Below are 15275 nucleotides of genomic sequence, written 5' to 3' on the forward strand. Positions count from 1 at the left end.
GAGTCAGGAATGCAGGAGTCAAGCCAGGAGATCCAATATGAGCCAAAGGGGAATCCAGGAGAAGAGTCAGACAATCCGCAGGATACAGAACAAAGTAGCTGGAGCAAAGGTAGATCTTGACGCTCTGGCACCAGAGTCAGCTTTAAATAGATGCAGAGCTTTCTTCATTGGTGGCAGGGAGATCGGTGGTCAGAGTCAGCTGACCGTTGACAGGAAGCCAGGGAGACGCGTCCCATTGCCTAGCAACGGGCACGCGCTAAGTGCGCATGTGCCAGCTCCCGCCGGCCAGAAGATTAGTTGGATTGCAAGGCAACGGGACGCGACTGTTCTGAAGAAGAGGGCGCTCATCCCCGGCACTTCCTGAATGTGTGGGGACAGCGCCTGACAAACAAGATTGTGGCGTCTGTTTATAAATACACACACACGGCCAAAAGTACGTGGACACTCCTTGTATTTGATTATTTCAGTCACACCCAGTGCTAAAAATCAAGCATACGACCATGCAATATCCATAGTCAAAACATTAGTGGCAGAATGGGTCGTGTACTGAAGAGCTCAGTGACTTTCAACGCGGCAGTGTCGTAAGATGCCACCTTTTCAACAAGTCAACTGTAAGTGCCCCACTTCTAGGAGCAAAAGCTCAGCGGCGAACAGAACTGATGCGTGAAGAGCATAGCGCCTAAAAATTGTCTGTCCTCGGTTGCAAAATTCACTACAGAGTTCTAAAATGCCTCTGGAATCAATGTAGCATAAGATTAACTTTAGCACCTCACAGCACAAGAACTGTTCGTCAGGAGCTTCATCGATGAGTTTCCATGGTTGAGCAGCTGCACACAAGCCATAGATCACCATGTACAATGTCAAAGTCGAATGAAGTGGTGTAAAGCACATCACCATTGGACTCTGCAGCAGTGGAAATGCGTTCGCTGTAGTAACAAATCACGCTTCTCAATGTCACACGCCAGCCACGCGGATGGGCACCGACAGTGTTACCTCTCTCTTGTAAGCGGTGAGCCCGGTGTTCTGGTCACATCCTTGGATGGCGAACACCATCTTGCCTCGGGTTCTGCGCATGTGCAAGTCGGCTCTCCTCTCTTCAGACCTCCTACTCGTTCCTCATTGGTCACAGAATTCTTGAGCGTTATTTAAACCTCCTACTTCCTCCTGACAGACGCTTGTTCTTCGAGTTCATTCACTCACTGTGAGGATCTGGCTCCCTTCAGTCTGCCCGAGTCTCCTGTTGCTCCAGTGTGGCCTCTGCTTCTCACGAGTACTCCTCACTGTGCCGGCTGCAGCTCTACCTCTCCGCAGCATCCGCAGCTGCTACTGCTGTGCCCGAGGTTCCATCTCCTCTCCTGAGGTCATCTACATCTCCATTGCTCATACTGAACTACCGATGTTCCAGTGTCTCTCCTGCCGTGACTTTGAGTTACCATCATCGGGTCAGCTATAGTTCTATATCTCCATTGCTCATATTCAACTACTACTATTGATCTACTGCTGCTTCAGTAACTCCTCGCCTTTGCTGGTCACCGCACGGCATCAGCCGTCTTCTGCTCTCTCAGCTCCTGGCTCCTCCTACCAATCTGCCCAGCACTCACCCAGGGGACCGTGACCTGTGGGATAGGGGCAGCTAAGGCCATACCTCCTTGCGTGGGTCCCTTGTGAATACCACCTACTCGCTAGACTCCGCACCCCTGAGTGAGCAATACCAAACCTGGCAGATACAAGGGATCCATTAAAGACTCTCGAATTTCGTGACACTCCCTCTGGCAGCCTGATAGACAAACCGGGGCTTGGCAGATGTCAGGAGAACATTTCCCACCCAAATGTTTACTGCAAACTGTACACTTTGGCAGGGCTGCTTTTCATGATTTGGCCTGTGTCCATTAGTTCCAGTGAAGGGAAGTCTTAAAGCTACAGCATACAATGATATTCTGGAGAACTGTGTGCTCCCATCTTTGTGACAGCAGTTTGGGAAAGGCCCTTTCCTTATTCAGCATGACAATGCTCTCATGCAAAAAGTGGCATCCATCAAAATATTGTTTCCTGAATTCGGAAGAGAGGAAGAACATGACTGACCTCAACGGCATCGAACAGCTTTGGATAAAAATTGTAATGCTGACTGCAAAACAGACCCCACATCCATGCTCGACCTCTCTAATGCTCTTGTATGAATGGGGTTTCGGTAGACACGGTGAGATGATATATTGTAAATGTAAAATATGTAAACATGTGTCTTTTAGCAAGAAGCTGTACTACTGAAATCTAAAAGGTCTTGTGTGATCAAGGAGGATATCGAGAACCTGGAGATTCTTTCCTCATGGTGGACCAAGTGTTCTCCTCTGGTGTTCTGCCCAATTTGTCTGTTTAGTGATTACTAGTAAATTATAGAGATTAGAGATAATACAGTTTGGGAGGTGATTGTGCGCAAATAATGAATCATGTGGGAGCAGTACCCTAGCTATGAAAAGCTTACGGAGGGAATCAAAGTGTTTTACCTCTAGGTAGGCTAAAGGGCTAACTGTCAGAAAGTCAAACGTTTCCTGTAAGGTAGCCAGGGAGGCAGGTTGTACATTGGCCTGGAAGAGGGGCGTAACATGGGAGGGTAGAGATGTAGGGCCTGAGTCATAAAAGGAGAGTAAGGCAAAAAAGGAGTAAATGTTCTCCGGGACAAACCAAGTTACAATGCACGGAGTGCAAATTAGTTTATTATTTTGCACATAAGTTAAATACTGGCTGTTTTTTTATTCATCACACAAATACTTAGATTTTTACACTGAAATTTAAAGTTGATCTAGGACATGTCCTATTCCAAATATGAATCTGTTCCCACATTTTAAAATGACCTCTCCCTCCAATGCAACATGGTTTTGCCTAGGTACAAAGTTACTCCTTTTTTTATGCTTTGCTCTCCTGAATGATTCAGACCTGTAATCTCTAAATGGAGTTTACAGAAGTTCCACATTTGACATGTAAAAGCTATGAATTTGCGTGACTACGGTACGGTGTGCAAGTTGCTAGATAGTATATGTGGACATCTGAAAAGTTCCTTCCCCCTTTGGATAAGTTAGAGAAGCTCATAAGCAGGGGCGGGTATCTGTTCTTCCACACAAATTAAATAAACCATCTATGTGGTTGCGTCATAGTGAATCTAGGCACCCTAACTGAAAAAGTCTGGAAAAGACAGAGCAGACAAGGCAGAATAGTCATCTTGTGCCCTACAATCTGACCCAACCACAAAATTTATTTTTTGCCAACAGAGTAGATCCAACTTTATTGATTCAATGATCCTGGGAATGTTTTCTAGGTATAAGTAATCATTGCAGGGTGTGCTAGAAATTCCCAAGTATTTAAGCTTGGTGGCTTGGTGTTGTAAATTGTAGTTGCTCAGGTGGAGGGTTGTAAATGGAAGCTGTGAGGGTGTTTTTAGGTGGGATATGTGGTTTGCAGTACAATGTAATTTTCATTTTCTCTTTTTTTTTTTGGGGGGGGCTAAATTACTTTACATTGCAAAGGTCTATGCTAATGATCATCACCACCCATGACTGTTTTGCTCCAGGGATTGAGCACCTAGCAACAGGTGTCGCAATTACAATATCATACCCTTACTATACTCTCCACTCGGCCTCTACATTCATAAGGAGTAGCTAGTGTAAGATGCAAATAAATCTGCATTTTTGGTGACCATGTGCAGTATGGAAATGTACACTAATAAAACAAACGCAAGTCCAACTCTGCATGAGGCCCTCATCTCTGAGGTACGTATCGAGAAATTTAAAGCGTTTACCTGAAAGAACTTTTATATGAGGCCTCTACTAAAGCCAAGGACCTAAATAAAATTGCCAAAATAAAAGCAAAAAAGTGGATACAAAAGGAAGAATACCTTTTTTTTTACAGACTGTAGCATAGATCAGAAGAAATTACAAAGATTACAGAATGATTGGAATATCTTATTGCTAGACCAGGCCTTCCTTTTGGATGTTGTGGCAATGTCTCATCTACCTACTTTTATCCTGTACATATGTGGGTTAACATACAGTATGTTGGAAAAACCAAAATAATGTTAAGAATAAGAAGCCAGGAGCATATTCAAAACATTAAAAAAAGTATAAAAAACATATGTAGAAATAGATATGGATATTCTGCGCTTCCCTATGGTAGGGGGATGCAGCCAAGGGGATAAGTGGTAAGGGTATGGTCCCAAACCCTAGAAAGTTTGCAGTGGTCAATACCGCGGCGCGGGGAGTGGAAGGGGAATGGAGGGAAGGTCTGACAACACGGGACAGAAAACAAAATATCTTGAAACAAGTAGGCCAGTCCGCGTACTTGTATTTATTGCTGGTATGATAGTTGAGTACACTCACTTCATCATAGATAAGCAGTACAGGTGCAAACAAACAGGGTTGTTGTGAAATAGGCACAGTCTAATAGCCAAAACGTCTTATGTTGGCAGTGGATAACTCCTAGTGTTCAAGCCAGTATGGACCTTCCCTCCGCTCCCCTTCCCGCGCCGGGGTATTGACCACTAAAAAACATATGTGTCTAAACATTTTCGGGATCAGTGTTCTCCCCAGGACCTATTTCCAGGGTGCTCCACCCAGCTGTTTGTACTTGCCATCTGGCTCTTGGAGTCCTATTATAATAAGCACTGTGTGAGTACTTTCGCCAGCAGAGTGTGTTAGACCACTGACAACAAGTTTGGCCATTCCAGGAAGTCAGAGGGTCAGCTGCCATTAGCTCTTTTATATAAGGCTTTAAAATGTAAAACTACTTTTCCTCTATCACCATTACATCACTCTGAGAATTATGTTGAGTGAATAATATAATGTGACAAAAACACTGGAATAGTGTTTTTAGGCAAGTATGTTTGTCCCAGGTGTCTGACCTACATGTTTAAAAAAAAAAACAGGAATATTCTATTGGGAAGTTCCTTCCAACACAAAACAGAGTGGGCAGCTTTGGGAAAAAGCTGGTAAGAGTCCCCGGGTATAAATGGAGAAAGACGGATGGGCTCCATCTTCCAGTCTGACAGCAGATTAATTAGTGGTTGCACCTGTAAGGTGTGTTTAAATAGGATGTCACTGTTGGGAAAAGCTGACCTGCAAGAAATTACACACACCGAGTGTCCGGCGCCCACGAATGACATCACTGGTGAATGCGACAGTATTATTAATGCTGTTAAAGGAGATTGCCCCTTTAACAGCACAGGTCAGCGTTTCCAACAGTCGGCCCGCTGAGGATGTCGGGAATGCGAGGTTCGTGATCACGCTGTAGGGGTAAGTAGTGTCGGTGTAGTGGTAGACTACCACCGATAGGAAATAGTCTGATATCTGTTGTGAGTAAACTGTATGTAATGGAACTTCTTATATTTGTGTTTAATAGTCAGGAGCGACATGTGTTTAGTTAGTGCCGGATAGGCAAGGTGTTTATTTTGAAGTTTTCTTTATTTTTTTCTGCTTACTAAAACTGGTTGGGTAAATTTGTACCAAAACTTGCACTTGTGTGACTCTCTGCTGCTGTACACTACCATCTACCCCAGGAGATGGCACCTGTTCCCCTAACCTGGTTGCAGTCCAGGAAAGATTATGTTCAAAGGAGGACTCATTTAATGCCCTACAGAGACAAGAACAGCTTTGCATATGCACACTACAGTTACTGAGGGATAAAGGCCTCATCTTTTATCTTTTTCCCCATACAATTGTTATTACTGCAATGTGGGGCAACCAAGATCCCTGCTTCTCTGTACAATGGAGATCTTGATAAATTTAGCACCTCATTTCTGTCAACGGTCTATTATTTGAGTAAGTAAATAGCCAATACATTTTACTTTTCATATCTAATATGTATAAAACCATGATGTGCAGACTATGCAGTGTTACAAATATACAATCACCCCATGTGATCTTCATCTGGTTCTTGATCAGTCACTGATGCAGGACGTTTTTTTCCATGTTTATCAATAATTGTAGTCTTATCTGCAAAAAAAATAGAGCATGAAAGCTTAGTGAGCTATTTTGCAGGACTTATAACAATAACTAAGAGCAAAAATGGTGATGCCGAAGTAAGACAGAGAGGATGGTGTTCTGAAATTTCTGGTAGGGCAAGGTCTATGGCCACAACCCAAGGTCTGACATCCTAAAACAGTGGGAAGTCTAATAATGTGCTTGTAACACCAGGCAACTCAGTTTGGCATTGGGCGGACTTTGTGGTTCATTAATTTGATGATGCAACCTAAGATGAAAGTGTGTAAGATATAACCTTACCACTGTTCATAAAAGAAAGTTCCGTAGACACTAGTGTTTAGGGAGAGTCAAGACTTTTGCACTGGTTTGAGGTACCAGTGATCAAGAGGTCAGAAGAAACAATAATGATACATTTCAGTACAAACCAGTGCTGTTTATATAGTTTTGGACACAGCCTCGCATGGGGTAAGCCAGCCCCCTGAAATCTGAGTTATTTTTAGTATCAGGATGCAATATGTTTCCCCAAACATGGATTTAAATGCAATTTATACTTAAAAATTGCAGTAATCTGTGATATCCTAAATCACATTGATCAGAGATTTCCTTTCACTTTAACCAGTATACAGGTAACGGCTCCGTGCTGGCCCTGCAGGCCAGAGCAGGCATCTGACACTTCACATCAAAAGACTTAGTTAGCATTTCCTACTATCAGCAAAACAGACTCTCTCCCCACATATGCCTAATTAGAGACAATGGGCCCGATTCATGTTCGGACTTAAATACATTTGCGTAATGTATCTTGCTTGAAATAACTCACGTTCAGAAATGGAACTTAAGCCAATTAACTTAATTGTATGCAATTCATGTCTGAACCCAAATAACGCTTACGAGTGCCACAACTTAAGAGGCGGAACTGGGGAAGCAAGACAGACTATAAAAACGCACTGTTTGTACAGTACAGTTTGTACAGTACAGATTAAAAAAATCTTTATGTAAATGTTAAAAAAAATATATATATATTTGAAATGTAATATTTATATAAACGATTATGCTGACAACAGTAGTTATTTTATTTCATGATGAAATATTTATTTTACGCATTCTGATGTGACCTTTATCGTATATCAGCTTGTACATATACTGCGGAAGTTTCTTTGTGTCTACCTACGGCAAGTACTGCGTAGGCAGAGCGTAATTAAACCCAGATTTAAATGGAAACATATCCTGAGATATACATGGAATCGAATATTGTCAGAACTATGAACAAGTTCAGTTCTCTTTTTTTAAACGCAACCTACGTGCAATTTGCGTTCAAACTTGATGAGATCAACAAAACGACTAGGATTATGGTTTTATTTGAAATGAAATGAAGGCCAAAGCTTGACACAATGGTATTTTAAGACAAATGCATTGTTACCATGTTATTTGTTAATTATTGCATATGATTGTGATTTATGTGATGATCAATAAAAAGATACAAAGTGCAAAATAAACATGCAAAAAAAAGTAATATATGCAAAGCCACATGGTGAAAAGAAAATGTATATCAATAACAGATGCACAAAATGCTATTTTCTAGTTATCTTGAGCTTACAGATACCAAATGTGTACATAACAACGTTTTTTTCTGCAGTTACAGTGTCAGAAAGAGTTTTTTCCCCCACTTGTATTATTAACCTGGCAAAACTCTTAAAAGACACAAGGCCTCTTATAGGTCTCCACTAATGCAAGTATTAATTTCTAACAATGTAAAATGAATTTATTAGTGACATTCAGGGCAGTTGCTAATGTAGCCATTTTATACAGATATTTGGCAAGAAGACTTGGATTTCCAATAGGTTTTCTGCCATAGGGAGCAATAAAACCCAGGATCACAAGGGAGGAGGATGTTGTCATAAAAGTTCAGACAAATACATATATAATGGTGGATACACACACACATTCCAGTAGCAAAATCTCTTTAGAGCTGACAGATTTCCTTTTCTGATGAGGAAGCACCTAGCTCTTCAGCATTAGCTGTTGACAGATTTCAATGTGAACGTAGTGTACTGGATTTAAGAGAGCCAGGAATCAAAAGAAATTATATGTAGCTGCCTCATTAGACAATCACATTATCGGCACAGAATTCATTGAGCGCACAGTGTGTGCAGTAATTTAGCTATATACCTTCTGTGGTGTCTTCCTCTGACTCACTAGGAGTTTTTCGTTCTTCATCTTGAAAGATAAAAGAATGCACTTTTTCGTCGGGAACTGTTTTAGTGGATTTTGCCGACTTCCTTCCAGGGGCCATGATTTCTAATTCTTCTACTTTCTATATGGAAAAAAACTCCAAATTGTAACAAATGAATTTATATTTACAATACTGTACCAAATAGGTCGGTGTTTCAGGGCATCCAGCACAACACCGCCCAATGCTCTGCTATTCACTTACTTTACTGTGCGGAAATAATTGATGTTTTTTGTTATTTTAAACATCCTCCATCAAGTAATTTTCAGCCCAGGGAGAGCAATATTGATTCAAGTTGGAAGTTCAGTTCCGTCCCTTCGTCACAGGTAGTAAAAAAACAAAATAAAAACACATATACTCACGTGACCGCGGCGCCGGCGTCCTCCTCGGTAATCCCCTCAGATCAGGAACCTTGGCCTGTCACTATGACATCACAGGGTCATGTGATCGCAGCGGTCACATGGTGCACAGTGTAGTCGGTGCAGGAGCTCTATCATTTCTTTTTGTTTCTTTTCTTTTCATCATTCGTGTAGAGAAAGGTAAGAAGAAGAAGAAGAGGAGCTAGTGTGTGTGAGTCAAACGCGTGTTATGGAAGCTGCAGGGCACAGGGGGGCATGTGTCATGGAAGCTGCAGGGCACAGGGGGGGCATGTGTCATGGAAGCTGCAGGGCACGGGGGGGTGGGCATGTGTCATGGAAGCTGCAGGGCACGGGGGGCATGTGTCATGGAAGCTGCAGGGCACGGGGGGGCATGTGTGACGGAAGCTGCAGGGCACAGGGGGGGCATGTGTGACGTAAACTGCAGGGCACAGGGGGACATGTGTTATGGAAGCTGCAGGGCACAGGGGGGCATGTGTCATGGAAGCTGCAGGGCACAGGGGGGGCATATGTCATGGAAGCTGCAGGGCACGGGGGGGGGCATGTGTCATGGAAGCTGCAGGGCACGGGGGGCATGTGTCATGGAAGCTGCAGGGCACGGGGGGGCATGTGTGACGGAAGCTGCAGGGCACAGGGGGGGCATGTGTGACGTAAACTGCAGGGCACAGGGGGACATGTGTTATGGAAGCTGCAGGGCACAGGGGGGCATGTGTCATGGAAGCTGCAGGGCACAGGGGGGCATGTGTCATGGAAGCTGCAGGGCACGGGGGGGGGCATGTGTCATGGAAGCTGCAGGGCACGGGGGGCATGTGTCATGGAAGCTGCAGGGCACGGGGGGGCATGTGTGACGGAAGCTGCAGGGCACAGGGGGGGCATGTGTGACGTAAACTGCAGGGCACAGGGGGACATGTGTTATGGAAGCTGCAGGGCACAGGGGGGCATGTGTCATGGAAGCTGCAGGGCACAGGGGGGGCATGTGTCATGGAAGCTGCAGGGCACGGGGGGGGCATGTGTCATGGAAGCTGCAGGGCACGGGGGGCATGTGTCATGGAAGCTGCAGGGCACGGGGGGGCATGTGTGACGGAAGCTGCAGGGCACAGGGGGGGCATGTGTGACGGAAGCTGCAGGGAACGGGGGCATGTGTCATGGAAGCTGGGGGCATGTGTCATGGAAGCTGGGGGGCATGTGTGATGGAAGCTGCAGGGCACAGGGGGGCATGTGTGACGGAAGCTGCAGGGCACAGGGGGGACATGTGTGACGGAAGCTGCAGGGCACAGGGGGGACATGTGTGATGGAAGCTGCAGGGCACAGGGGGGCATGTGTCATGGAAGCTGGGGGGCATGTGTGATGGAAGCTGCAGGGCACAGGGGGCATGTGTCATGGAAGCTGGGGGGCATGTGTGATGGAAGCTGCAGGGCACAGGGGGGCATGTGTCATGGAAGCTGCAGGGCACAGGGGGGGGGGCATGTGTGATGGAAGCTGCAGGGCACAGGGGGGCATGTGTCATGGAAGCTGGGGGGCATGTGTGATGGAAGCTGCAGGGCACAGGGGGCATGTGTCATGGAAGCTGGGGGGCATGTGTGATGGAAGCTGCAGGGCACAGGGGGGCATGTGTCATGGAAGCTGGGGGGCATGTGTGATGGAAGCTGCAGGGCACAGGGGGCATGTGTCATGGAAGCTGGGGGGCATGTGTGATGGAAGCTGCAGGGCACAGGGGAACATGTGTCATGGAAGCTGCAGGGCACAGGGAGGCATGTGTGATGGAAGCTGTAGGGCACAGTGGGGGGGGGCATGTGTCATGGAAGCTGCAGGGCACAGGGGGGGCATGTGTGACGGAAGCTGCAGGGCACAGGGGGGGCAGAAGCTGCAGGGCACAGGGAGGCATGTGTCACGGAAGCTGGGGGGCATGTGTGATGGAAGCTGCAGAACACAGGGGGGCATGTGTCATGGAAGCTGCAGGGCACAGGGGGGGCATGTGTCATGGAAGCTGCAGGGCACAGGGGGGGCATGTGTCATGAAAGCTGCAGGGCACAGGGGGGCATGTGTGACGGAAGCTGCAGGGCACAGGGGGGGCATGTGTGACGTAAACTGCAGGGCACAGGGGGACATGTGTCATGGAAGCTGCAGGGCACAGGGGGGGCATGTGTGACGTAAACTGCAGGGCACAGGGGGACATGTGTCATGGAAGCTGCAGGGCACAGGGGGGCATGTGTCATGGAAGCTGCAGGGCACAGGGGGGGGCATGTGTCATGGAAGCTGCAGGGCACACGGGGGGCATGGTCATGGAAGCTGCAGGGCACACGGGGGGCATGTGTGATGGAAGCTGTAGGGCACAGTGGGGGGGGGCATGTGTCATGGAAGCTGCAGGGCACAGGGGGGGCATGTGTGACGGAAGCTGCAGGGCACAGGGGGGCATGTGTCATGGAAACTGCAGGGCACAGGGGAGGCATGTGTGATGGAAGCTGCAGGGCACAGGGGGGGCATGTGTGACGGAAGCTGCAAGGCACAAGGGGGCATGTGTCATGGAAGCTGGGGGGCATGTGTGATGGAAGCTGCAGGGCACAGGGGGGCATGTGTGACGGAAGCTGCAGGGCACAGGGGGGACATGTGTGACGGAAGCTGCAGGGCACAGGGGGGACATGTGTGACAGAAGCTGCAGGGCACAGGGGGGGCATGTGTGACGGAAGCTGCAGGGCACAGGGGGGGCATGTGTGATGGAAGCTGCAGGGCACAGGGGGGGCATGTGTGATGGAAGCTGCAGTGCACAGGGGGGCATGTGTGATGGAAGCTGCAGGGCACAGGGGGCATGTGTCATGGAAGCTGGGGGGCATGTGTGATGGAAGCTGCAGGGCACAGGGGGGCATGTGTCATGGAAGCTGCAGGGCACAGGGGGGCATGTGTCATGGAAGCTGCAGGGCACAGGGGGGGGGGGCATGTGTGACGGAAGCTGCAGGGCACAGGGGAACATGTGTCATGGAAGCTGCAGGGCACAGGGGAACATGTGTCATGGAAGCTGCAGGGCACAGGGAGGCATGTGTGATGGAAGCTGTAGGGCACAGTGGGGGGGGGGGGGCATGTGTCATGGAAGCTGCAGGCACGGGGGGGCATGTGTGACGGAAGCTGCAGGGCACAGGGGAACATGTGTCATGGAAGCTGCAGGGCACAGGGGGGGCATGTGTGACGGAAGCTGCAGGGCACAGGGAGGCATGTGTCACGGAAGCTGGGGGCATGTGTGATGGAAGCTGCAGAACACAGGGGGGCATGTGTCATGGAAGCTGCAGAGCACAGGGGGGGCATGTGTCATGGAAGTTGCAGGGCACAGGGGGGGGCATGTGTGACGGAAGCTGCAGGGGAACATGTGTCATGGAAGCTGCAGGGCACAGGGGGGCATGTGTGATGGAAGCTGTAGGGCACAGTGGGGTGGGGGGGGGGCATGTGTCATGGAAGCTGCAGGCACGGGGGGGCATGTGTGACGGAAGCTGCAGGGCACAGGGGAACATGTGTCATGGAAGCTGCAGGGCACGGGGGGCATGTGTGACGGAAGCTGCAGGGCACAGGAGGGCATGTGTGATGGAAGCTGCAGGGCACAGGGGGGGCATGTGTGACGGAAGCTGCAGGGCACAGGGGGGACATGTGTGACGGAAACTGCAGGGCACAGGGGGGACATGTGTGACGGAAGCTGCAGGGCACAGGGGGGGCATGTGTGATGGAAGCTGTAGGGCACAGGGGGGGCATGTGTGATGGAAGCTGCAGGGCACAGGGGGAGCATGTGTGATGGAAGCTGCAGGGCACAGGGGGAGAATGTGTGATGGAAGCTGCAGGGCACAGGGGGAGAATGTGTGATGGAAGCTGCAGGGCACAGGGGGGGCATGTGTGATGGAAGCTGCAGGGCACATAGGGGACATGTGTGATGGAAGCTGCAGGGCACAGGGGGGGGGCATGTGTGATGGAAGCTGCAGGGCACGGGGGGGGGGGGCGGGCATGTGTGATGGAAGCTGCAGGGCACATAGGGGGCATGTGTCATGGAAGCTGCAGGGCACAGGGGGGCATGTGTCATGGAATCTGGGGGGCATGTGTCATGGAAGCTGCAGGGCACAGGGGGCATGTGTCATGGAAGCTGCAGGGCACAGGGGGGCATGTGTCATGGAATCTGGGGGGCATGTGTCATGGAAGCTGCAGGGCACAGGGGGGGCATGTGTGATGGAAGCTGCAGGGCTCAGGGGGGCATGTGTCATGGAAGCTGGGGGGCATGTGTGATGGAAGCTGCAGGGCACAGGGGGCATGTGTAATGAAATCTGGGGGGCATGTGTGATGGAAGCTGCAGGGCTCAGGGGGGCATGTGTCATGGAAGCTGGGGGGCATGTGTGATGGAAGCTGCAGGGCACAGGGGGCATGTGTAATGAAATCTGGGGGGCATGTGTCATGGAAGCTGCAGGGCACAGGGGGGGCATGTGTGATGGAAGCTGCAAGGCACAGGGGGGATATGTGATGGAAGCTGGAGGGCTTAACCCTTCAAAAACTGCAGCTACTTATTCAAAATGCTATCTGTGCCCACCAGATTGCATGCCCAAAACAGTATTGGGCCAGGGAAAGGACAGATGTTTCATTTGTGACTGACCACCCTGTGTTGATTCCCACTGTCAAATTTGTGGCCCAACAGCATTTAACCCTTGAAAAACTGCAGCTACTTATTCAAAATGATAAAATATGGTGACTTTGCCCCCTGATTTCATGCCCATAACCTTGTTGGGTCAGACAAAATACTAATGCATTTTGTATAAGGTACCCCCTTTAGTGTTTTTTTGATGTGAAATCAGTGACCAAATTGATTTAATCCTTTTAAATTTTTCTGAATAAGAAGCTGGAGCGTGAATAAGAAGCTAACTTCAGCCTCGTGCTGGGATTGGAAAATGTATCAGATGGCATCTGTTAACATCTGTCTAAGTGTAGGTGAAGTGGGTGAACTTATTCTTCACAAACTATGAACTGAATAGGCCGCTGCTGGGTTATCAGATTTAAATGTAATACATATTAATAAAATGGTTGCTTTAAAACATTCAGATTTTATTGCATGTGTCTCAGTGCATTTTTTGTTGTGCCAGGCCTTTAGTCAGTGTAAAAGATAATGTAAAATAATATTAAGATGCAGTAGCTAAGAGAACTACAAATTAATAGTCTGGTTCACAGAGTAACTTGTCACAGGAATAATTAATAAGTTAGTCTTGACTGGTGTATTTTATTCCACTAATTAGCTAGTATCCAAAACACAGCAGAGATTTCTACCATAATTCCTGGCATTCTGCCGACAACTGAAATCCCCTGATGTATGAGCAAAAAATGAGAGAAGATCAATACCGTAATTAATTGCATAAAAGAAGCACCACTGCAATTTACTATGCTGGAGCTGCTCTTGGTTTTCCCTATGCTGAAGCTGGCGTACATTATCATAATTGAAAAATTGAGTTTTTTGGAGTTGGACAGCGCATGTGTGGAGGCATCCCATGATCCCTCCCTGTCACTCACCGCTCTCTCTCTGCAACTACAGTAGCAGAGATGTTTGTGCGCAGTCCAGGTCTTCGAACTGCATATGCGCAATTACAGTATTAGGAAGACAAGGAGGAGATCCAGAGACAGCGCATTACGAAGAGGCAGTGGTAAGTATTTTTTTTATAACAGAAACAGCAGTTTATCTAAACTGCTGTTTCTGTTTTGCGTTCTTCATAAATTTGAAAAATAGTTAAATCCTTATCAGTGCGATAAAGATTGAAAACTATTTTTTCACTTTCAAAGAACATTGATAAATGTGCCCCTGAAAAATATCAGTAATACCATTCATATTAACTGGAAAACAAAATCATTTACCCATTTCGTTATTACTCATTTCTGAGATGAATAAAAAAAATGTCTCAGTAGTTTGAATATGGAGTTGTCAGTATGTTAATGTACATGTGGAAGCATGCATAAATAAAGAATCATGTTGAAGAAAAATGATACTGAACAATGAGCTATTTCGGAAACAACATCAGGACAAAACACGGCAACACATACCTATTTGTTTGCCTGCACGTATTTACACAAAATGCATAGAAATTTATATTTCATTCCCAGAGTACCGCACCATACAGCACCAGTCACATCATATTTCTTTTAACAAAAAATGTACTGAATGGATGAATCTGATATTCATATGTGGACCTTTCACATAACTATCACAGGACCTGAGACAGCTGTTTCCGATAGTTTTTAAGCTGCTTTAAGTATCTCCCAGTGTGATGTGACCATGCCACCACCTCAAGGTTGCTACACTGCTACACACCCTGTCCTGATTCAGATTATATATATATATATATATTACACACACACAACCGGTCAAAACTCTTAGCACATCCAGATTTTTTCATTGTTTCGAAACTTCAATTTTATTGACGTTAATGCTGTTTAATGTCTCAATGTACTCTGGTGTTAAAGCATAGTAAAATATAAACAACTGGAGACAAAAATGAAATCATAGAATTTTGTATAACACAATTATTTAATTCAGAGTAGGCACCTTTTGCAGATATTACCGCAGAACACAATTGTGGCATTGTGTCTACAATGGACATCAAATTTTGTTTGGAAACTTCTTTCCAACACTGTTACACAAAGTTTCCACATATGTGTTGCAGTTGTAGCTTGTTTCGCTTCCACTCTTATGCCCAAGTC

General features: G+C 47.1%; 1 protein-coding gene across 3 annotated transcripts in view; it reads right to left on the reverse strand.

Moving 5' to 3' along the window:
- SYCP3 (synaptonemal complex protein 3) overlaps positions 1-15275 on the reverse strand; it is a 746653-nt gene that overhangs the window by 55894 nt on the left and 675484 nt on the right. Inside the window, exons 1-3 of one of the 3 annotated variants that reach the window (XM_075209288.1) lie at positions 8398-8533; positions 8133-8277; positions 5897-5978 (exon numbers count right to left, since the gene is read on the reverse strand). In XM_075209288.1, the coding sequence (XP_075065389.1) occupies positions 5897-5978; positions 8133-8256 (206 nt within the window). In that variant the 5' untranslated portion in view covers positions 8257-8277; positions 8398-8533. Of the gene's footprint in view, positions 1-5896; positions 5979-8132; positions 8278-8397; positions 8534-15275 lie in introns of those variants that run through there. The other 2 variants (XM_075209285.1, XM_075209286.1) reach the window with 2 other exon arrangements.

The sequence above is a fragment of the Mixophyes fleayi genome, chromosome 4 (assembly GCF_038048845.1).
Source record: "Mixophyes fleayi isolate aMixFle1 chromosome 4, aMixFle1.hap1, whole genome shotgun sequence".
In the NCBI taxonomy this organism is placed as follows: domain Eukaryota; kingdom Metazoa; phylum Chordata; class Amphibia; order Anura; family Limnodynastidae; genus Mixophyes; species Mixophyes fleayi.